Source organism: Penicillium manginii (genome assembly GCF_028828005.1).
Source record: "Penicillium manginii strain IBT 31320 chromosome Unknown utg000004l:1.0-7231830.0:1.0-7236170.0, whole genome shotgun sequence".
Taxonomy (NCBI): Eukaryota; Fungi; Ascomycota; class Eurotiomycetes; order Eurotiales; family Aspergillaceae; genus Penicillium; species Penicillium manginii.
In genome coordinates, this window is record NW_026643105.1 from 3,675,289 (window position 1) to 3,698,782 (window position 23,494).

Sequence of the window (23,494 nt, forward strand, 5' to 3'; positions counted from 1 at the left end):
CAGTATTCTTCGTACCAGATCTCAGACCGGAGATTTCGTGCGAACCGATCGAAGTGAAGATGACTCACAAGCCTTTCATCGACTGGGTGGACTACCTAGATATTCAGTCTCCCTTCCACTCCTACTTTCTGTGGGTCACCTTCTGGGCCTGGCGCATAGTTCTCACAATTTCTGAATAACACCGGGCGGAAATTCCGCATACAAAGAATGGCTCGAGTGAGCTGTTCCAAAGGCCTTTTGAGGACACTCTGTCGAGCCACCGTCTGATTCCCTAGTGCCTGTACTTGCGTGGTAGATGTGCTGACTTTATACCTCGGGACCCCTTTGATAAAAAACTTGGAAGCTGTGGGCCACCCTCTTTGTCTCCGAGTCATCTACTCATCGTGCAGACTTCTACGACTCGAAGTGGCGACCACCTTCTTTTGTAAAGCCACGCTACCCTCCAGTAATTCTTTGCCTTCAGGCCGAGTCGGCCATCTCCTCAAAGGAAAGGATGGGTTGTCACGGGATCTTGGCGCGCAGAAGCCAATCGCAATAATGAATCGTCTCTCCCGACCTTGCGGGAAGTCAGTCAATAATTGGCCTCTTTAGCAGACCCCTGCAGACCCCAGCATCCGAGTCGAAAATTCGCCGAAATCAAAAGAATATGTCCTCCAGTAAGTGATTCTCACAAAATTGTCCACCTACCGTATGGCCCATTCTGCCCTTGATGGCTTACGGTCTCCCGCGTTTTTCGTGTGGAGACGGAGACGCGTATTGATGCGGGGGAAATCTCGGGATGTGGAGATATTTGGCGGGGAAAAGTGTATACTAACACTCACAAGTACTTGAGTCTTTCCAAGGTCCGTCCCATAGAAAAGAGCTCACTCACCTTGGATCTTGTATGACATTCTAGACCAAGTAATTCTCCAAAATAAAATTCGAGACCAATTTCACCTCATCGAAGGAAGTTTTTCCCAATTGCTCTCAACAATCCATTTATACCTCCCCGCCTCTCTCGAATCATCTTATCGAGCAACATGCCAGAACAAACCCTCGCCGGCAAGGTGGCCATTATCAGTGGCTCCTCGTCAGGAATAGGCGCAGCTATCGTGCGAGAGCTCTCATCACGCGGTGCCAACACTGTCGTAAACTACCCTTTCTCCGATCTACAAGCCGAGGCCGATGCTGTAATTTCATCACTAGAGTCACCATCATCCGCGATTGCCGTGGAAGCAGACATGTCGCAAGTCGATTCTGCGCAGAAATTAGTCGACGCTGCGGTTGCGAAATGGGGGCGTCTTGATATCATCGTGAACTGTGTTGCATTGGCCGTCAACAAGCCATTGGAAGAACAGACGCTGGAAGACTGGGATCTCCTGGTGAATATCAACGGCCGCGGCACATTCCTCCTTACCAAGGCTGCACTGCCACATCTCACGAAGGGAAGTGGGCGGATCGTCAATATTGCGAGTATCTCTGCTCGAGGTCCGCCACCGAATCAGACCATATATGCCGGGACGAAGGGGATGGTTGACTCGTTCACAAAGTGCTGGTAAGCTACGGACTGATCCTTCCCCGTGTCCGATTGATCAAGGACATATCGCTGATACAAAACACAGGGCGAAGGAGTTGCCTCCGAAATACGGGTGCACGGTTAACGCCGTAAGCCCCGGTCCGACGCGGACGGAGGGGTTTGCTGCAGCTGGCGATGAGCAAATGAAAATTCTCCAGCCGATCATCGACCAAACGCCTGTTGGGCCCCGTATGGGACAACCGGACGAGATCGCGTATGCGGTTGGATTTTTGTGTGAAGAAAGAGCTCGGTGGATTAATGGGGCACATATCATTGCCTCTGGTGGGTTGTTTATTGATTAATCTACTACTAGTTGACTGTCTCAGGCTCTCAAGCTGTCGGGACTCGAATTTTAGGGCTCAACTTGAAAAAAAAAAAAATTTACTTCTCAGCCATGAATATCATGAGCCAATGCATTTCTTGATTATGAAATGAGTCATGTATATAGGCCCGGGCTTCGAGGGCTATGGTATTAGCCCTGGGGCCCGACGGATTTCGGGTACCGCTCGTTCCGTTTGCACGAGGCTGTGGAAGTCATGGAGATTAATTTAACAAGATACCCAAGGTAATTTTGCAGACTAGCGTGGCGATAGCAGGTGCGCCTCGTGACCTTGGCCTTGGCCGTTCGCCTCTCGAGGCGGAGCGCTTCTGAATGTACACTGATGCCAGACAGCGGCTATGTAGAGCCTCACCCAGTCTGGGGAGTAACAAGCGAAGGAACGACTGGGGGATCATGTAATAGTCAGCTTACCAGGGTGCCAAATTTGGCATCAGGCGCGTGTTGTAATACGCGGCGCTCCACCAGGTTGACGACCGTAAATATGCAGTGAGGCATTGGGCCAAACCCATGATGCCCCAGGTGATCTACCACACCCGTCTTTGACTCTAGCAGCCAGTAAATGTTAGGATATGACGATTTCTGTTGCCTGTCTTAAAAAAAAAATAAGACAGTGTTGCGCCTCGTTGCGGGATCAAGGTGGGCTGTGAAGCGCCGGATGCGGGTCCATTGGAAAGCCGAAGGGTAGCAAACGGAGAGTAGCTGTAGATAAACAAATAATAGAGTTGCCTCGCAGCTTTCAAACTGCTTCATGACAGATCTGCCAGAGACAGGGCTTTGTCGCACTAGATTCCAATAACCCCGGAGGACGCTCAGGATTGACTCAGCCAATTGACTCCGCCAGAGCACTGCCCACGGAGAGGGTCAGAAGGAGGCCAAGCCGAACAGTTGGACGTAGGCAGATTCATTAGGATGAAAGGCTTTGGGGAAGTAATCTAGTTGGGGGCGAATTATGAGGCGGAGTTGGGGAAGTCAAAGTGAATAGAGAATGGCCAAGCCTTGGAAGATTCCCAAAGGGGCCGAAGTTGCGCACAAACTGGAAGGCACGATTGTCCCTGTGGCTGGTGAGCTCCGCGCAGAGATAGGGTGTGGCGCATGAATATGTGGCGCATACACAACACTCCGCGTCCATAGCCTGCGAATCACTTGCCGTTCACGGTCATAAGATGCGCAATCATTGGAGAGAAAGAGGCTATGCCGGGGTGGATCGCCAGGAACAAACAATGCTAAATCGGCTTCGTCCGCGAGTGGACTGGGCTGTGCAGGCATTTCGATCCTCGGATGTCTACATCACCGCGTGGCTGCGCCTCATCCCATCCAAGAGCGGACTTACGGAAGCAGACACTCTCCATAGTAATAAATACCTATCAACCTCTCGGTTTGGTCTAGAAATCTCTTCACTAAGACACTAAAAGACATCCACGAAACCAAAGTCGCCTCCACCAAAAAATCTAGAAATCTAGATCCCCCAGTGGCACTGAGCGCTTATCCGGTGGCGAACCCCCCCTATCACAATCTCTCCGCCTCTTACTTTACCTTAAACTCCAACCTCCCATGAACTGCGACTTCTCTCAACACAATACCTTACTCTACAACACCCAATTTTTATCACACATCACACACTATGGCTCAAACATCTCCTCCTCAGTCTCTGGCTGCCTCCCCTTCTTTCCAACAAACCCGCTCCTCGAGGTCATCATCTCGGCCTTCACTCTCCATTGATCTCTCCAACCTCCCCGCGCTCTCCCAGCCAACGCCCCCCCTCCAACACACTGTTGATCACCGACCTAAATGACCTCGTCCTATTCCAACCAAACTCTCTGGATGCAATCCGCAACCAAATCCTGGTCCTCGCCGCCCTAAACTCCTTCTCACCGCTCCCCTCCCTCCGCCGCATCGTCTGCTCCTTCTACTCCGAAGAAGCCGCAATCACCGTGCGCAAGTCCCTCGAGGGCAACAAGCTCCTTGGTCGAAAGATCACTCCCCGCATCTACTTCGGCGAACCCACCCCGCTCATCAGCCAGGATGGTCCCAAGCTCCTGCAGGCCCCGCAATCCGACAAGCTCTTCTTTATTTCCCCGCCACCCAGCCCTCCAGCCGGATGGGTGATGCGCAACGAGGAGCCGCCCAACAAGGAAGTGCACGCCAGTGATCTCGCCACCGCCCTCGCCATGCTCAAGACCGACCAACCAGCCGAGCCGGAGTCTTTCGGCGTCGACCCCGCTACGCCCGTATCTATGACTTCCGACAAGCGCACTGGTAGCTGGCCCCTGGCCGGCTCGCAACAGCGCAGCCGTAGCAGCACCATCATCTTTCACCCCGAGGACCACGGCAATAGCCCCAACCTGCCTGCAGTTATGGTCGAGGATGTTAGCTTGGACCTGGATGACGATGTCGATATGGATGGGGACTTGAGTCCCATCGATATGTCGATTAAGAAGATGCCGCCGAAGACTTCTCGTCCGCCTATGGAGCTGATGATGGAGTAAATGGAAGGCATGCATGGTCATTTAACTTGCTTTTTGGTGCATTTCTTTTTAGCGAAGGGTTTCTGAGTTTGTTCATGTTCATGGATCATCCACTCCCCAAGTGGCATTCTCTCATCGGCGTTGGAAATGGTTTAGTGCTTGGCAGCATCTCTCGGCTGGTTTCTCGTTTTTACTGTCCTATCATCTCAAGCGTCAAAAATTAGGCTTTCATCTGTTATAATATGAACATTACACCACTATCACAACTCAACTTCCATCTTATCTAATTCCTCGACCGTAAAACATTTGAAATTTGTTTGTATTCCAGTTGATTTACCTAGGTAGTTCGCGTTTTCAAGATTTGACTGAATGTCGAATTAACAATATGCTAACTAACCTAAGAATAGATAGTGCCGAAACATTCCAATTACGACTAGTAGTTTATAAGGAACCAGGTTCTGCAGTCCGCCAATGCTTAATCAGATGCGAGTATATATTCAAATTCATCAAAACTTAAGTCGAGGGTTCGACCTTGACCTTGACCTTGTTCTTTTCCTCCCTGGCCTTCTGCTCCTCCAGGGTAGGCTTTCTCGCCCAAACACGGTTCCTAGTATCAAAATTAGCCCGTAACCCCCAAAGAATCCACCAGGTACAGAGTGGGAGTCAACATACGCAGGCTCATAAGCGTGAATGTGCGGGTTCTTCAGCTCAGTACGGATCTTAGCAAGGAAGACCTGAACCTCCTCCTTAGTCCAGGGCTCCGGCATACCGTGGTGTGTGAGCAGCCACATAGCCCATCCCTCCAGCGCAGCATTCCAGTGCGCAAACTGAAGGTGGCCAGCCTCCTTCAACAACTTATCCTTGGCCCAGGGTCCGAGGGGAATCTTGTATTTGACTTCGTGGACGTCGATGAATCCGGCCTTCTCGATTGCGCCGCGCATTGTCTCGTGGGTGCGGAGGGATCGGTCGCCGGCGCGTTCGGAGCAGCCGATGAACATGTCGCCCCAGCCGTAGAGCTCGTGACTTGGTTTCAGACTTTTGTCGTCGCTGTAGACGCGCACGTCTAGTTCCATTTGCTCGATCCAACCGCCGGGCTCGAGGGCGCTGTTGGTGGAAAAGAAAGAGCAGGTTAGATGTCATTGTTTTCTCTTGTTTCTGGCATCTTGGTTCAAAGTGTTGGGGCTCAAACTTACTCGTAGGCTTGTTGGTACACCTTCTCCCAGCCAGCAGGATCAAAGGCGCCGTACATCAGACGCAGGTGGATGAAATCGAAGGGCTCTCTCCATGTCCACTCGCGGAGAATATCATCAACCTCGAAGACGCAGTTGGGGGGGCATCCATGTGACAGGTGGAGGGAACATGTCCACGCCACGGACGGTAGCTGTGGGATAGAGGTCGGCAACATCACTGATTTACTTGTTAGAGCTTCTTTCTCAACAACATAGCCAGTCTACGTCGTATACATACATTGCCCAGCTGCCCTGGCCAGTTCCAATGTCTAGAATGTTCTGCGTTCATCATTAGTACGATTTTCAAGGCATGGGCTTGTTGATATATGACTTACCTTGGGCGAGTCACCGATAGGAGCGCGGAAAAGCGGGTTTGGCTCGTTGTGATCTAACACTAGGAACACCATATGACTGGGTTTGTTAGCTACTTCACTTCTTGTTGTGCGCAGGCGAGAGAGATGCCGCTTACCCGATCTCAAAGGCTTCAAATTGCTGCTCATCAGAGGGTCCCCTGGTTATGATTAATTTAGGTTAGATCTAGAGGCATGTTTCATGACCAACCAGTAATCATCATCCTTGATAGCTTGATATCTATCATCCCGGTCAGTTTCGCAGTGAATACTCGATCTGGAGGCAGACTAACCTGCGGCCGTTTTCGAGGCGACCCTTTGCGATTGTGGACGCAAGAGAGGTGGTCTCCCTGCATGATGATAGTAAGAAGATGAGCTATCGACCTCATCTATAGAGAAGGAGATATACTAACGAAGCGAAATCTTGCGGCTCGGTGTGATAGCTGGAGTGCATAGCATAAAAATCCGGATCCTAGGGTGGCCGTGAGAAAAGCGCCGCCCTTCGGACTTGGCTGATACGACTTACCACCGTGATGGGCTCCATCTTCGCGAATGGTACGTCACTCATCGTTGCAATTGATCGTGAAAGAGCTGGAGCTTGAAGCTGTAGCTATCGACGAAGAAAAATTGGGAAAGGGGGGGCGGTGGTGGGAAAGAGGTGGGGATGACGGCGACGGGACTCCCCGTGTCCGCTCGAACCGTTTAACACATAACTCAAGTCGAAGCTGGAGTCCACCCGGATCAAGTCGATATTCCACTCCAACGAATCAAAAGTACGGTGCGAACGGGCCCAGACCATTCAGGAAGGTGATGTGCCCCGGTTGAATCATGTTGGGTCCCACCGACCTGACCCACAACACAACGTGATTGTTTGGCAGGGTGTTTTTTTGGCTGCTTTGACACCCCCAGTCCATCCCGCTTTGTATCCTTGCAGGACCTTTTCCGGTGGGGCTTTCCAAGAGGACTGTTTTGTATGGTGGAAAGGTAGCCATCAAAAAGCCAAATCTCCTGTCGGGAGCCAGTGAAAGACTTCCATCGTCACATTTTCTGCGACAACTCCACACGGGGAAGTGCATGGTGTGACCCGGAGTTGCTGCATAATAATTCCTTGAAATGCATTGGATGTGGAGCTCCCACAGGTGTTCCTTATGCACGCTAAGCAACGCTTGGAAACAGATCAGACTCTGCACCGGAATTCTACTCCGCATTGGATTATTCGCTGCCCGTATCTGCACAAGAAGACCAAAGAAGACAAGATCCAGAAAAGGCAATCGGCCGCATAATATCGAGGCATCGGATCTAAAGAGCTCGTGCCTATTGCTTTTCTTTTCTCTAAAGTGTGCGATATTATCTAGTTGAATTGTTTCAATAACACGGAGTAGTCGTGGTCACGGTATTAATCTGTGAGTTCGGTTCGGTCGATTTATCGTTCCATCGTTGCCTTACCCTGGCTAATGTAGTCTACCATACCCCTGGTCCCTGGGTTTCCAGGCAGGTGATGGTTTGTCGATCAGAACTCCACTATTTTTGGCCATGTGCAACCTTGATTCTCAGCCCCCACGCTTCTAGATGCCTAAACCCGGTATGCATCGACAGAACCAGGCTGCATACTATTAGCAGCAGAGCATTTCAACACCATACACCCCCTAAATGTTTTATTAGCTACTTAAGCTAGGCAGATAAAATATTATTCTAGTCCAATGGCACACCGAATAATGTTTGGTATCGTCCTTAGAAGGTTGGCCTTTTCAAAATATGACATACGGTGCAATTGTTGCGCTAGCTATTAGTGTATCGCTGACTCATTACGTACAGCGCTCCATAGCAGTAATCGACCTAGTGTCTCTGCTATGATTATCAAGGATATCCTAGCCCTCGGTAAAAGGTATTCTACGTTAACAAATTACTTCACCCTACTTGTTTAAGGTACTGAGTTACTATATCGCTCGGTAGGATACTGCTCAAGTGGGAAGATACTGGGTCGTATAATGTTCACCAACTTTAATACTACAACTTCAGTACAATGTTAGAAACAAGCACCCGGCTTTGTGGCTTTTCGAGAACTCTGACGGTGAAAGTCTTACTTGCGCACCCCTGCCTATACCGAGAAGACAGTCGGCCCGACGAATGAGAGGAAGATCGTCATCATCAGAGCCCGAGACCCCCAGTTATCAACAGACAGCACCAGCTTCGCCATATTTACGGGCAAGAGGAGGCAATACTAAGGTATCCTAGCCTTCATGGACGATATACCGATATCATCCCTGCCGCAGGAAAAGACAGAATGGTGACACGAACAGGTGTGTGTATTCCTGGAATGATATCGCGCGAACTAAATAACTCCCTGTAAGCAGGCACCTTATTGCTAAGGCTCTGATCACATGATTCTGATGTTGAGAGCAGAACCCCCACTACAGTGGTTAATATCCGTAAATCGGATGAAGCAATTTGGAATTGATTCCCCATTGAACACCCCATTGAATGCTCCAGCCATGGAGGCATAGATATCACTAATCAAGTAGAATAGAGCTCATGAGAATTCTAACTTTGTCCTAAGTTACTTTATGGCTTGCATTGAATTGGATCAGTACTCCACTACATTCTAACTGCGTATCTCGATCATGCTGAATTTTCCTTTGAACTGGATCGAAGCCGGAGTTATATGACTTATTAATCCACTAAGCTTGTTGGTTACTCGATGAAAATTTGTGATGGACATCTTACATGTTTTGGCTCTGCAGGAAAACCTAGTAGCCATACGATAGGACCATTTCTCCGAGTATTGTGCAATACAGTATAGCACCATAGGGATTCAATTATACCAACTTCTGAGAAGTTGAGCCGCTAATTTAATGATTTTTTCTTCGTGCCTGCAATGATCTTCTCCCTTAAAGGCCGAGGCACGTAATCAATCATAGCTGGTAGGGCCCGAAATGCTTGTTGGTATGCCGAGCCCCCTTTTTGCAGGCGTTGAGAAATAGTCTGATGCCTGTAGCTTCTCATGGCGACGGATCTGGAAGACCCGCTTGCCGCTTTACCCCACACATCTTTGCCAATTCTACATTTCCTCTTGCGCATAGCCTTGTCATCGTGATCAACTAGAAAAACAGACAACGAGTGACAGTGGGTAAGGAGATGTTTCTCGTCTACATCCATACATACTGAATGGGGAACGCTTTTATAGAGCAGTCATTCTGCATCTCGACTCGGCCCATTTCGCTCGCTCGGATGCTCGTCTCGAACACCTCTTGTAAGCCTTGACTGTGAGCCTTGACTACGGCCCCCATAATCCTTCTCTTTTACGTTTGCTTCGCCTGATTGTTACATCGTCTCCTTCTCGGACGACCCAAGCGAGATGAAACCCATATGAAGGCTCCTTGGCAGCCAAAGTACCCGAATAAGCCATGCCTCGGAGCGCGCGAAGAAACTGCCATCCCACCTGACGAAAAGTAACACGGGGGCCATCCTTGGCGCTATATTAGCCAAGTTTCTAGCGACGTCCAGACAGGGGTTGCGTTGAGGATACTTACTCGCCTCTAGGTTTTGGGGGCGGATGGCCAATAAGTCACCGGCGGACAAATGTTGGTATCTCATTTAACCTACATGGGGCCAAGACATTGATGTTTGATGGCTTACGTTGGAACCTATCACGAATTTAAGAGGTTGATGTGTTCGGGGCCCTGAATCTTTGCGGGTCCCAGGAACGGGTGGAGACGCTAGACTACTGCCGAAGCCAATCGGGTCCTCGCTGGGCGAAAAGATATGGTTGAGAGGTGAGAAAATAAATGGCTTAGGGTATACTAGTCGTTACGGCTGCTACTGCTACTAGCTGCGTCCAGTAGCGCAGCCAACACAAAGTTGTACCGGGATTTGCGAAGAAATCAAGTAAATTGGAAAGCACTATCTATGGGCCAACGCAAAGAACGGCATACTCTGTACTCGACTGTTGGGGGTTTTTGTGTCGCGTTGGTGACCCTTCTATGGGGCAAAATATAATCATGACTGGCCTATAGTTACATCCAATTCGCCCTAGTATAGATACACGTATGCACGTGATCCCAGCCTCATTATCTCAGCAATCGGGATATTCCAACAGGGTTTCCCTTCACGAGTCAATTATCCGTTATGTCACGTGCTAATTATGACTGGCCCGCCGTGGCTGTGCCATATGCAATGCTCACCGCTGCTAACACCAATCTATCCAAAGTAGGTGTTCTGTCAGCATGATTCCTGGTGAACTTGAAATCTAAAGGAAAGTGTATCAGGGCCCAAGTAACTAATCACGCTACTGAAATTTAGCAGCGCGGTGGGTTTTGCCTATCGTTAACATCGAGGATCTCGAAAGGAATGTGTTAACAATGGGGGCGGGCGGAATTCATGAACCAAAAATACATTACGGAATGGTAGTTAACTACACGTTGGCCATGAGATTTTGCTGCAAACTGTCCTTGAATATGGAAAATCCGCGACCGAAGATCTCTTGTATTTCCCCGATATTTGCTCATGATGAGACTCAATCTACAACCTCTCAGCTATTACCATCTGGCTTTCTTATTCAGCAGAGAGAGCGTGGAATACTGTACCACAATGGATGAGAACGTGACAGGAGATAGACTGAGAAGGACAGGGACGAGATGTGGGAGATGCCTTCGAAATTTTGAGGCATTACACAAGCAGGAAATGTTTCAAGAGAGCCGTATTAATAGAATCCTATCTCTTGCTGATCCTCAATGGTTTGGTGGAACACTTTTATCAGAGAAGCAGGGGTTCGAAGACACCGTCACAAATGATTTTACTGTGCAGATTCGTCAATGCAAGACCTCCTTGCTCATATGAGCGATATCTGCGACTTGATCGGCCAGACGACATCCCGAGGTCTCTCCTAATTGTTTGTTATACCCGTCGACCACAATTACGAAATGAATGACAAATCGCGGTGAAGCTTTAGATGCAATATTAATTCGCTGTGATCTTGGAATACCCCGCTTGCCGACGATCGTCGCTGCGCAAGTCCGGAAGCAGTGAGCGGATGTATTGCAATTTGTTCAATCTTAGTGAAAAATCAGACCAAGCCCGAATTTTACTAGCCAACTTCCAAGTTGAGGAGTTTACAGAGTACGGGAGAATGAAGATTGGACTATACCAAAAGCAATGTTGTTTGACCCATCCTCTCGAACTCCAGAAAGCAAACGACAGCTGGAACTGTACAGCTTGACGGGAATGAGTGTTTGCACACGGTTTGACGAGGTTGCCTTGTCAGGTCTTCAAATTCAAAGATCGATCTTGACTTTAGACATGCCGGCCGTGAAAACAGTGGGCCATTGTGAAAAATGCCACTGTCACGTGTTTCTTGTCGACTTTCGCAGATTTGTGAAGCCCCGCTCCACAAGAGCGATGGTTCACAAAGGGGTATGCGCGAATGTCGCTCGACGCGCACATGCTCGGCGATCGGCCGACTGATTGATGTGCGAGGCGAAGGGCCGGGGCTAAAATACGTCATCTCAAGCGTAATGCTGGGGTTGGCCGTAAGATGCAGTATTGGCTGAGGTCAAGGATGTGCGGTATTTTCGCGATGTGAAGGAGAGGTTACAAGACAATATATTGGGGGGGCCAAACCTAAAGAGGAAAAGCTAACCCGGAACAGGGAATTCACAGGTCCGTCGTTTACATAGCAGATAATTTGAACACATTTGGTCGGAGAGAAGGTCTCATCGCCGTGCCTGCCATCACCAGGCCCGCCGTAGCTCAAGCCCGACCGTCTATGTAGATTGCTGCCTAAAACCCATGGACGACCAGGCCCCTGGCATACAAATCGGAGGCCGCTCCTTTGTGGCGTCATGACAGGCGCCAGCCCGGAGTTCGCTGTGGGTTATCCAATTTGTTTAATCGTTACCCCATCCCCCCTGAACTTGCGGACGCAATCAACGTCAATATCAAAAACATAGATACAAAATGATATGGAAAAAAATATCATATTAGCACTTGCTAAGATTGAATGGACTTGTATGCATTCAGGACAAACAAGATCAAGCGGAGCCAATTAAGGATAAAAAATTGATTGATTGAATCGAGATAAACATACAATTTGAGGGCAGGTTGAAATAAGTCAGTGTGTGCATATACCCGCTGTTTAATACATTGAGACTGATAAGTCGAATCATTTTTACCAAACAAAACACAAAGAAACTTGGGTGCCTGGGAAATCAATCGCTTGCTAGCGGTAAGTTACCACTCCATATGGTGATAGATCATTACCAGACGTGAGTCCATCACTCCTCATCCTCCCAATCCAGTCGACGAATGAACTTCGCCGGAATGCGGTGAACAAATAGCCATTCTTCGCGCATAGACTCCAAGTCAGCAAAGGGCAGAATCTCTGTATGAGCCAATTTGAACCATTTCTCCGAATTTCTGCAATAAGCTCTGCCAGTTTGGCGTCCATGTCGGCGTTCGCGATTTTGTTCGAACGGAATGGAAATTTTATATACACGAACATTGGTGTGTCCGGCCTTTACTCGGCGCCTGGCTTCATTGCAAGCCAGATCTCTGTCCCTCCAAGTTGATATAAACGGCGATGGGCTGCGGTTGTGCTGATATATATGCCCCAGCAACATTTCTTTCAGAAACTGCCTCTCATTTTTTGTTTCTGGATTCATAGGGATCCAATTCAGCTGCTCTGCAACTATACCTTTCTCCTGCTGGAACCGGGCACGCGATGTATCATCTTCGCAACGATAATAAAGATAACAGCGTCTATTCTGCCGGGGCATCGTGAAGTTCAGAGGAAGGTCAGAAATGATAGATATGATGTATTGTTGCAATGAAGTTCTGCAGCGATATTCTCAGAAGAAAAGAAAACTACCAACTCTGAAGCGACAAAGCGCGCCGCTTTTATACCTTGGTAGCTGATGATTTGGTCTGAATTGGAAAGCCGGCAAATCCCAGTCGAGGAACCACAGCTACGTGGGAGACGGCCCAGCCATTGGCCGGATAGCGCTTTAGTTGTATGCACTGTGTGCCAAGAATTCCCCCTTCTGTATAAGTGTCTGACCAGAAAGCGATGGCGCTTTGTGCCAAGAATTTCCCCTTCTGTATTAGTGTCTGACCAGAAAGCGATGGCGCTGCTGCTACTAGGCATCAATGGTCTTGGTGAAGATGCCCAACCAAGCGCATGACATTGGTAATGCACGAAGTCAGTTTATTTCCTGCTCGGGTTAGGCCAAGGCTTCTTTCGGGTATCAGGGAATGCAGCGGGCTGCATTTTGTGTGTTATATGGGCCACATAAGAATAGCTTTGTGGTGCCCCGGCGTGTAGAGAAACTCACCCTAAGGGCCGAAAACGGGGCCCCCGCGCACTGTGCACCCCCATGGTTGAGTCTTTAAGTCTCGAATTTTAGGCCATTTTGAGGCAATTTTATAAGGCCCTGTGAGGCCTGTCAAAAAAGCTTCAGTCATCATCTCTCCTTCCTAACAATCAACATTGTCGACAAAAGAGGGTCGCAGGTTTACTAATGCGCTTGAGGAATATCCAGCACCCCCATATGCCTGTTTTTCAACCATGTTTGCATGGCTCTAAACGACCTTACTAAGCCCACATCGCGAATATTCTGTACTTTCCGCAGTATCAAAAATCAACACTCTTAATTACTCAATTGGCTATACTCGTACTAATCTGTACTGTAACGACGACGTTCCGACAGATATACTATCAGCACTTGCTAGGATTTCTTGATTGAATAGAAATATGCATGCGATCGAGGACAGGTTTATTAATACCTCTGTATGTACGTCTACCTGGTGCTTAACACATGAGAACTTATCAAATAAACTCGACATCCTAAAGCATCTTTCACAATTCATGACGAACTGAAGAAGTGGTATTCTACCACCAGGATCCTTCGGGATCGGCTTATTCATTGTTCACCCAATTTACTTCTAGTATGGTATCATAACACGCTATAGTTCGAAAAGAGAGGCCCCTGAGATTGCTCACCGACTGGAACCCCTTCAATGAATCATCTAATTCTATTGGACGAATTCAGTGCTAGCTGATACCTCAATTCCTCGTTCTGACAATGTAAACTAGACCGCTGAGTTTTGAAAGGCCTATACCCTGGTGGAAAAGAAAGTCGACCCCAGTGTACTGTACTAGTAGTTAGTAAGTTTGTTACTAATTAACTAGTGCATAGATACATAACAGGAAAGTGGCCCCGGGTCCAGCATCTCCAATACTCCTGCGTTCTGGATGCGCCTTGTCTTCAAATTGTTCGTGCCTTTGTTCATTTATTGATTGATTGAGTGATTAACAGTGCCGACTGTTATTGTCTTCAATGTCCGGAAATGGAGAGGTGTTATTTCAAACCCTAGTCACATGATACGCCAAGTCCAATATGGCTCGCTCCGTATTTAAAGGTTTCTTTGAGGCTTTCCATGGTGACAAGGATAAAAGTAATGAACATTATAAATATGTAATATTACATGTCCAAAAAGCCCCTTACTTGATATCCAAAAATAACCGCACCCACGTTGGCGTTGTTAGCTCTCAATCCTCCCAACCTTGCAGTTACAGTCAAAAAAGCCACTCACAAAATGATAAGAAATATCCATTTTCGGCAACCTGAGATGAATAATTTTATAATACACCACAATAATAGGCTCACTCCATCGTGAATGACAAAAATAACGTACTATAGTGAGCGCTCTATTTATACGCAAGAACTTTAGGTTATTCAGTTTTGTGCCAAGTCTCTCCCAGTCCCTGAGGACTCTCGGTTGGCCGAAAACCAAGTATCGCATCTATCATGCTAAACGCCCTCTGTAACCACCTCACCGAAACTTGAAAGCCTGGCCTATGCGTCGAAGATATGGCTATCTTGGGATGAGTTCAAAATATCACCCTCATCATCTAGCATAAAACGGGCTCGTTCGCAGGCTACGTGGACAAAAAGAAAGTACAACAGAAGCGAATGAAAAGAGCTCTCCACTACCGGATTTGTCACTCTTCATAACGCCTTCTAGGAGCTACAGTAACAGTTTTCTGAATTCGTGTATTGAAACATCGCTACCTTGAAGCTCACTCCAGGAATATGATATAGGACCAAATACCTAGACATACCTGAGTTTCTATTGCAGAGATGGTGAAAAAGTGCTGGAATAAGCGTTAACACAGGTGACAAACAGCATCAAAGTTCCCAGTTATACCAGTTTAAAACGTTTAAAAACGTTGTCGCGGCATGTGCAATCGCTCCTTGGAGCCCAGCACCCTAGGGTCTTCTTCACGTAGCGCATCATGAATATTCTCGTGGATATATGGAGCTGACTTGCTCATACAAAACGACGCTGATCCCATCCACAGCGGCATGGCCAGAAGTGGCCCCACTCCTGTAAGGGTGCCGACACCGAGGCTAACGGCAAGACATACGCCGTTTACCCCCCAGCCTACGGCTGGCAATGTGACTGCGACACTGGCACCCCCTGCAATTGTGTTCCAGTTTTGGGGGTCAAGAACATTCGAGACTCCGTGGAGAAGTCCAGCGGGTGCTGCTGGAAGATTCAATTCGACCTGGTTCTTGCCACAGTGCTTCAGCCCCTCAATTTGCAGAGGGTAGAGGTCTTCAGGGAAATGCAACGGCTCCTTGACCTGGAGCTTAGACCATGATGGGATCACTAGGTGGAATATAATGCCCTTTCCGCGCTTCTCATCTTTCGCGAGGAGCTTCTGTCTGACTTCACGCATGAACAGACAAACATGGTCGAGGTCATCGCAGGGATTGTTGATGAATTCCGACGGCAGCGGATTCTCGAGTATTAACCTCTCGAAAATCTGGTGCCAATTGTTGGCGTTATGGTAGATGAAGAAGCGATGACTTTTGCGCTCCGCCGCATCGATCTTGTTGATCTTCATCTTGATCAGGTCATATGTAGGTCGGGCAAAGCCTTCAGGACCACCTGCGCCCATCACAGCGATGCAATTACTATCTCCGAGGTTTGTGGCGATAACATCCAGACATTTAATGATTCGCTGTGCTTGGGCAGTCTGGATCGTTCGCAACGCTGTATTCCAGCATTCCAGGTAGTCGATGCGATCGAAGAATGACTCCGAAGGTCCAGAATCGGCAGAAGCTGCCGAAGTATTCTTGTTCGAGATTTCCCTAGGAATATTCTTCACGCTTTCACCGGAGACGCTGGCGCCCATTACCGCTGTGTCAACGGCATCAATAAACGGGCTCGGTTGGCCTAGAGTACCCGCTTTATATCGCTTCCAAATTTCCGAGGTGAGCTGAGCTGATATTTCTTTCTCGTTTGCTGTGAGATTTCTGGCTGTTGATTGTGAGGTTGTAGAAAGACTTTCGATGTAAGAATAGATGTAAGAATAAAGCTGCTCCCCGCACTCCTTCACAAGGCAAGCTGCCTCGACAGAGGCAATCTTAGAGGGATCTAACAAAAGAGCGCCAATTTTAAATAAGGTAAGCGTGCCATTGATGAAAGGCGGTACCAGAGGTGCCACGTAGTCGCGGTGAAGTGCGAGGTACGCCTCGATTGGAGGGAGGTCGGGATAAAGCCGTTGCGAGACTTGCCAGAGTTCCGCTTCACTGCCGCTTCCTGCAAACATTTTACTTCCAAGGAATAGCTTTGCTGACTTGGATTGGCCGACGTCCGATCGGTTTCTTCGAAGTACCTAAAATGATTGTTTTGAGATGTTAAGAATGATGGCTTGTTCAGCAAGGTGGCGTAAGTGCACTAAGAAGCCTTTTCTAGACTATCAAAGTAGGTTGAGTCTGCATAAAATCGTATAGAGATAGGTATCTCGGAAGACTTCTGTAATCTAGGTTGCTGGGCTCGCTGGGCGATCTCAGGGAAATAAGAATGTGGGACTCGACGACTGGTGGAGCAGGAGGCCCATCTTTTGTACCCATTGCCCCACTTTGTAGTAGGGGTCAAGATGGCTGAGTTCGCCGGAGGCGCATAACGTTAGTGCCGCTCATCCAGTCGTCAAGCGCTGTGTCTCAGTTACACATATCGATTGGATATGCTGCGTCCATACCTTGTAGATGACTTGGTGTTTTGGCCTAGACTTCAAGACGCAAGTTTCAAGCTATTCCACGAACACGTGTGGGAGGAAGATTCGACCTCGATTCATGCATTCAAGAGGATGAAATGAAAGGGCAGAGTTATTTTGCTCGGATAGGCAATTTTCTTGGCAGATATTTCAGTGGTAAGGAATCTGATTGCTAATACATAAGAGGGAAGGGAATGACGAGGAACATCGTGGGTGGGGATCCCTGGGAAGGCGCCCTGGCGGCCAAGGCGAAGTTGGTAGAAAGCGTACTATTTAGGCAAAAGACAAATAAGTACTTATGGTATCCCATTTGAAGCCAAGCCGGAAGCCCTCTCGGCTATCTCCTAACCCTATCTCTTCCTGTCTTCTGTCTCTTCTCCCCTATCACTTAAGCCACTTTCTGTCTCGTTATGAAAATTTGAAAGGATTTCATAAATTACTCATTCAACACCCATCAAGTTCATTCAATATGCCACTCCATCATCTACCAAATGAACTGATACTGTTGATCGCCGAGAACTTGAAGTCGAATGCGGATCTCAATAGTTTGATTCAACCCAGCGCCCACCTTTGCAAATTGCTTGACCCCCTCTTCTACCTCCGGGATGCCACATCTTATCAACCAAAGGCAATATTGCGTGCGGCTGAGAAAGGGAATGATAACACAGCTCGAAAGTTATTAGAAGCAGGGTTAGATCTTGACTGCTGCTTTTATTGGGGTAAAACGCTATTGTGCTCAGTGGCGGAAAACGGCAACGATAAAGCCGTCAAGCTGCTTCTCGCTTATGATAAGAGTGTTGACCCAGACGAGAAGAACCCAGATGAAGAAACACCACTGTTTTGTGCGGCAAGATTGGGACACGGCGGAATGGTCAAGGAACTACCTTTAAGCGGTAGAGTCGACATCAACTTTAATTGCTGGGGATATACCCCGCTTTGCTATGCGGCATGGAACGGTCATGAAGAAGATGTCAATCTGCTTCTTGATACCGATGGCATTAATTTGGATTACACTCATCCCGATGGGAAAACAGCTATATGCTTAGCAGCAGAATCAGGCCATCAGTCGGTTGTCAAATTTCTGATCGCAGCAGGCGCCGATATAGGCGGTAAAGGGCATACCAGGCTATGGCCGCTTTTAGGAGCAGCACGGTGTGGACATGAGTCGATCGTTAGGATGCTGCTGGCCACAGGTAGAGCCAACCCAAACACTACAAACAGCGAGGGCGAATCTCCACTATCTTTGGCGAAAGAGCATTGCCATGAAGCGATTATCAAGGCCCTAGAGCTGGAATTAGACCTAGCACTCACCCGCGGGTAACTCTCCGGACCCTCCACCCGACCCGTACCACGCCGTGGGTGGGTTAGCGACTGAGTTATCGACCCTGAGGAAGCAAGTGGAACCCGTTCCAAACCTGCTATAGCGTGTATAACGTCCAGATGAAGGAGATCTCGAGTTGTACATGCCAGAGGCTGAAGCTGAATAGAATGTTCAAACTTTTCGGCGGTAGGAGAATTTTCAAACAAGAAGGCTTTCTCAAATTACTAATTTTCTTAGACCTTTTCCCAGTCCTGCCTGCTCAATCCTGTGGACCGTGTGGAGGAAGGGTCTATGATCACACGGAGCTTCTGCGTAATACTACCACTCCAGTACAACCAACTTGGTCCCAGCCAAGATGTCGACCATTTCAGCATCTAATGTTGAGCAAGAAACAATCACTCTTCTTGCATCAATCAATTAGCATCCTGCCTTAGAAGCCGCCGGGTGAAGCTCATTCTGATCCTAACCCCACATGTTCTTTTCGCCAGTGCGTTCTTACGAACATGAGAACCTGAGAGGTGCTAGAGAGAAAAAGCATTCCAATCTTAGTTTTCGTCAGAACTCCAAGCTTGTCGGTGAATTCAGCCAATTCAGATCGAAGCAGTGATCTTACGAACGAATCAGCCAGCTATTGAGTCTGATTGCTCGAAACGAGACCTTGACTTCGTATTTGGTGATTCAAAATGCCACCCTACTGAGCAATAAAGAAACTCATATTGTCCATGATTTTCTTACAATTCGTAAAGAGGGCCGCAGTATATTCAGTTGTATTACGTTCAAATAAGTTTTCTATATTATGAAAAGCAATGGATTTTGAGCCCTCTCAACGTTTTTGCGACGGGGCTGATTCCCCCTATTGGTTCATGAGGCTGAATCCGCCACGTCATCAAACAAGGACTCATTTCGCCTTGTCGGCGCTTAGCTTTTAATTGGCCATCACTTTTTTTCTACTTTAGATATGCGCTGCATACGATCTGCAGAATCTCAACAAGGGTTAGTGTTAAATGCTTTGAATAGAATAGCTTTCACGGTCGCTGGTTCTACTCCATGATCCTTCCAAGCCAGCTTGATCATCCAAATAGTTAGAAATCCTTACTTTTTTCTCTTTTTTGAAGCCGATTAAAACATTTTGTCTTTTTTTCGAGGTAAATTTGACATAATTCGTAGCCCCTGCTGCCGCAGCTCTACGAGGCGGTAAAATAAACCCTGCAACTACCAATCATTATCCCAATGTTAGCATGGCTTGCAGTGCAAGACCAATTAGCACCGTAAACCAACATCTAGTACATACAGTTCTAAGAGAATACAAGGGCTCATGCACCTGCGCTGTTCCAACCTGACGTGGCAGCAAAGTACAAGGCCGTATGAGTTTCAGCCTTGGGCAAACTTGGCGCGGATGTGGTATAACAATAAGAGATTCTTTCATCGAGAACAGGTTCATTTCTCCTTCCTTTTATTTCGAATATATGCACATTTGGACTTTTTTGAGAAGACATAATGGTGGATGTGGCAGAGTTAAAGAGAAGGTATGAGGCCTTGAGTGACAGGCTCTATCAGCCTTGGGGACTGATACTACTTACCGCGGGGGTAGCTATTATCTTTTAATAAAGGATAATTATCTATTATTAATCTGGCTTAATAGAAGGTATAACCAGGTATAGGCTCTACAGGATTCTGTACTTTGAATTAAGAACAGGACTCTCCCAAAATCACTGGATCTATTATAAAATTATTAGAAAAATCTTCTATTAAGGTCAGAGTTTGGGCTTTAAAAGCCCTAGATAGAGGACTCTGGTTAGGTATAAGTGAGAGTTATAGAGTGTCAGATAAAATATTGGTTTATAGCTCAAAGTCCGTATTTATAGGATTAAATATTGTTTTATAGATATTTTCTGAGTTGGGTAACTTTTGAAATTGTAGGATATCCCTAAAATTGAGACAGCCTAAATCACCACTAACAGGCAATAATTGGCTCACTATCTCCGATTACTGAGATATATTTGTGACAGATTATGGATTGCTGTCCATATAGACCTCTACTAGTGGGTGTATAGACAGAGAATACCATTCAGACATAAGAACATGAAAGATCTGGTCTCAAGTCATACCTATTGAGATAGAATGAGGCGGCGTAGTATTAATAGAGACAGGGCTTAGATAGCGACAGATATCTAGACACTTCTACAGAGGGTACAGCTTCTCATAAGGATTCTAAGTCCAGAAAGATTCCAAGCAGAAGCTATCACTGAACATGTTGTAAGTAAGAGACGCACAGAGTAGTATGTTTGGAGGTAAGGGATTCAGAGCATGTATAAAAGGGAATCAAGGCAAAGGAAGAGGATTTAGGTTAGGGAAGAGGGGTCCAGGGAAAGGCAATCGGGGAAATAAGAGAGATAGGTGTTTGGGTAGAGGGGTTTGGAGTTCGTAATATACCATAAATCGGTAGTGGTGCCAGTCCTTTTTATAGATGAAGATACTCTATTCCTACGACGACAAATTTCCTTATATGCAGGGCAAAAATGGTCGAATCTTCTTGTCCTGAAAGCATGCTCACGTATTTCGCCCATACAGGCTAGTTCCCATCTCTCGTCCGGGAGGGATACTTTCGGCCCCATCTCAAGACAGCCAAACGTCTTCCCACCACCGGTCAGAACCGACATCAAGTGTATATACGGGAATTCCGCCATTGGCTCAGCTGAACGAGCTTTGCGGCAAAAGACAGATCGACTAGACAGGACAGCCTCAAGAGGGTCCGACGAGGGTCCACGGGGCACAACAACATCCACAGCAGGGGCAGTGCAATGCAACCTCAGAGGGAGGGGGTGAGGTAGAGATCGTCGAGAAGCATGTGCAACTGGAATAGGGGGAATCATGCGCAGTTAGGCGCCATTAGTTATCTAGTCTTAGCGATCTGTCTGTCATCCACGTGATGACAGAGGACGATATCTCCTTCCCTAAAGGGAAGAATAGGACATCATCTTCTCCTCCATCGTCCTACAGGCTGAGGAGACCCTTACATTGACTGGTAAATACCTCCGGGATTGATTGGAAATTATCTATAGCGGAAAATCATAAAATTATTCGAAATAATGACCAAGGTTATACTAGTAGATAAGCAAAGCACTTTCTAAATTGTACTAGTACTGGCCTCGGGGCAGTCTGATTGGGATTAAGGTTGATACGTCTGCTCCCGCTTTTGGATGCGGCTTCCCTTCTCACTGGTTGATACGTCACTGATTCTCATGGACTGAAATTTTTTTAATGTCGCACTGAGAGTTTCAAAAAGCTTTCTTTTTTTTCTCATCTAATAGGGGATATCTTCTCTAGAGCTCCGTCATCTTCGCCCTATTCCTTAGAACACGGAGGCGTTAACTGACTTTTCTCGGAGTACTACCGTTACGCGTGGCATAAATCGTCAGAAAGAACTGGAATCATGAAGTTTCTGATCATATCCAAATGGAATAATCCCATCGCGTATGTTCAAATAGGCCATTACACTTACTCGATACAATATGGTCTAAGGATATACGAAACTGGCTTGTTTGGGAATTATTACTTGCCGAGATCCGTCTGCGAGAGCAAATGCAACTCGAGGAACACCTTCAAGCAACAAAAACTGAATCCATACACAGTAAAGCATCCAAAAATGGGACAGAACCACCCCAGTATAACGAGAAACTAGAGCAAGTCCGAAAACAGATCGGTTTCTATATGCTTGATCTCTGCCGTTGCGAGTCGATGCTTCCGCTCCATCCACTGAGACAAATTTATGACAAGCTGAGGGACAATCCTAAATAGTATCTCTGCAAAGATCTTGTCGATGATTGTATACGGCAAGGAGGTTGCTGTACCCGGGGTTGTAGGTGCTGCGAGAAACGCCATATGGGGAACGAGACAAGAAAAGGAATCGGACATTGTACTGCTGAGTGTGGATGCTGCGTCATCAATCGCAGATGTGAATTTACTCAGGAAGAAAAGAAGGAATTGGCGGACAAGACGGTAGCCATGCTCAAAAACTTGCAAAACCCGTCTTATCTCAGCACCATGCTGGAGGCGTTTTTCTCTGAGCTCAAACCATCCGACTTAGTATCTCAAAAGCAGACTAGTAAGGGTCGGAGACTTGGGATATTCAAACGCTAACGACTTGATTTACGGACCTGGCTTGTGATCCTTGGCCCATCCGAGCAAATCCTTTAGCTTCCGGCTTGGATGGTATAGTGTACTAGCTAAGCTTAACTTTGAGTAGGAGCTATTTTATCATTGAATCTACAGGCTTTTCTTTAATTCGCTAAGGTTATAGAGATAATTGACGGAACTTCTTCTCTCTTTTTTTCTTTTGATACTGAGAAGGGGACGACGGAGTATTGCAGATCTCATAGTCTCATCATTTTAATTTTATAAGCCCAAACCCTGCCCTCCAATTGAAGTAGGTCGTTTAACCTCTCCTGTAAGAAAAATTTACTCTATCAGTGGAAATTCTACCTGGTACTATATAAGGCTTTCGACTACTAGTATGGCTATTGCCAGTTCTTGAATCAAAGTGTGGTCAGAGAAGGGGAAAATTATGGTCGCTTTATCAACTACCCCACAGTGGGATTGGTATTACATAATCATCCCCACCCCTTTCGTTCTTTTCGGACAGTGAAAGTATCGCCTTTGTTTGGTATGCCGGGAATTCGAGTTGCAGTCTATAAAGTACTGGTAACTTGAATGAATCCCATCAGACTCCAGGGCTGATTTGATTCTTCTGGCAAGCTTGCGTTCTCTCGGACCCGTCCATTTCACGTACTATGCTGATCTCTCGGTGTCCTCCTGCCTATTTCTATCCTCATCTTCGACACGAAGTCATGCTCACCCGACTGCGTCTCAAGCTACCGAATCGTATCCCACTAAACCATCACCGCACTCAAGTCAGAAGTTTCCGAGCAAAACAAGATGATCTTTCTCGTGGTACACCTCCAAGGCTGATGGCCAGAAAATTCCAGAGACCCATTGCATCGCTATTTGATTGGTTCTCACGCTCTCAAAGCCGACGACCATATATTACCCAGCTATGCCTTACGCCGCTGATATTCTGCCTTGGTGACTTTTCAGCACAAATGATCGGAGACGATGATTTTGACTATCATCGATCGCTGCGGAGTCTCATCATTGGTTTTGTTATCGCAGTTCCTA

At 47.2% G+C, this 23,494-nt stretch overlaps 6 protein-coding genes across 6 annotated transcripts; 3 read left to right on the top strand and 3 right to left on the bottom strand.

Moving 5' to 3' along the window:
• Positions 1-1,019: 1,019 nt before the first annotated feature.
• On the top strand, positions 1,020-1,857 carry N7533_005084 (SDR family NAD(P)-dependent oxidoreductase; the record flags this gene model as incomplete). Its single annotated transcript, XM_057101734.1, has 2 exons — positions 1,020-1,534; positions 1,602-1,857. The coding sequence occupies 2 exons, from the start codon at positions 1,020-1,022 to the stop codon at positions 1,855-1,857; spliced, it is 771 nt and encodes a 256-aa protein (XP_056961364.1).
• Positions 1,858-2,027: 170 nt separating this feature from the next.
• On the bottom strand, positions 2,028-2,390 carry N7533_005085 (uncharacterized protein; the record flags this gene model as incomplete). The annotated part of the gene is made up of 2 exons (XM_057101735.1): positions 2,028-2,231; positions 2,307-2,390. 2 exons carry the CDS (start codon positions 2,388-2,390, stop codon positions 2,028-2,030), a joined length of 288 nt encoding a protein of 95 aa, XP_056961365.1.
• Positions 2,391-3,516: 1,126 nt separating this feature from the next.
• cbpA (putative calcineurin binding protein) lies at positions 3,517-4,381 on the top strand (the record flags this gene model as incomplete). Its single annotated transcript, XM_057101736.1, has 2 exons — positions 3,517-3,584; positions 3,643-4,381. 2 exons carry the CDS (start codon positions 3,517-3,519, stop codon positions 4,379-4,381), a joined length of 807 nt encoding a protein of 268 aa, XP_056961366.1.
• A 492-nt stretch (positions 4,382-4,873) lies between these two features.
• N7533_005087 (uncharacterized protein) lies at positions 4,874-6,507 on the bottom strand (the record flags this gene model as incomplete). Its single annotated transcript, XM_057101737.1, has 11 exons — positions 4,874-4,967; positions 5,033-5,464; positions 5,554-5,672; positions 5,737-5,767; positions 5,828-5,868; positions 5,925-6,000; positions 6,059-6,100; positions 6,151-6,180; positions 6,233-6,289; positions 6,353-6,411; positions 6,466-6,507. 11 exons carry the CDS (start codon positions 6,505-6,507, stop codon positions 4,874-4,876), a joined length of 1,023 nt encoding a protein of 340 aa, XP_056961367.1.
• An 8,646-nt stretch (positions 6,508-15,153) lies between these two features.
• N7533_005088 (uncharacterized protein) lies at positions 15,154-16,551 on the bottom strand (the record flags this gene model as incomplete). Its single annotated transcript, XM_057101738.1, has 1 exon — positions 15,154-16,551. The coding sequence occupies one exon, from the start codon at positions 16,549-16,551 to the stop codon at positions 15,154-15,156; it is 1,398 nt and encodes a 465-aa protein (XP_056961368.1).
• A 916-nt stretch (positions 16,552-17,467) lies between these two features.
• On the top strand, positions 17,468-18,319 carry N7533_005089 (ankyrin repeat domain-containing protein; the record flags this gene model as incomplete). The annotated part of the gene is made up of 1 exon (XM_057101739.1): positions 17,468-18,319. The coding sequence occupies one exon, from the start codon at positions 17,468-17,470 to the stop codon at positions 18,317-18,319; it is 852 nt and encodes a 283-aa protein (XP_056961369.1).
• Positions 18,320-23,494: the final 5,175 nt, after the last annotated feature.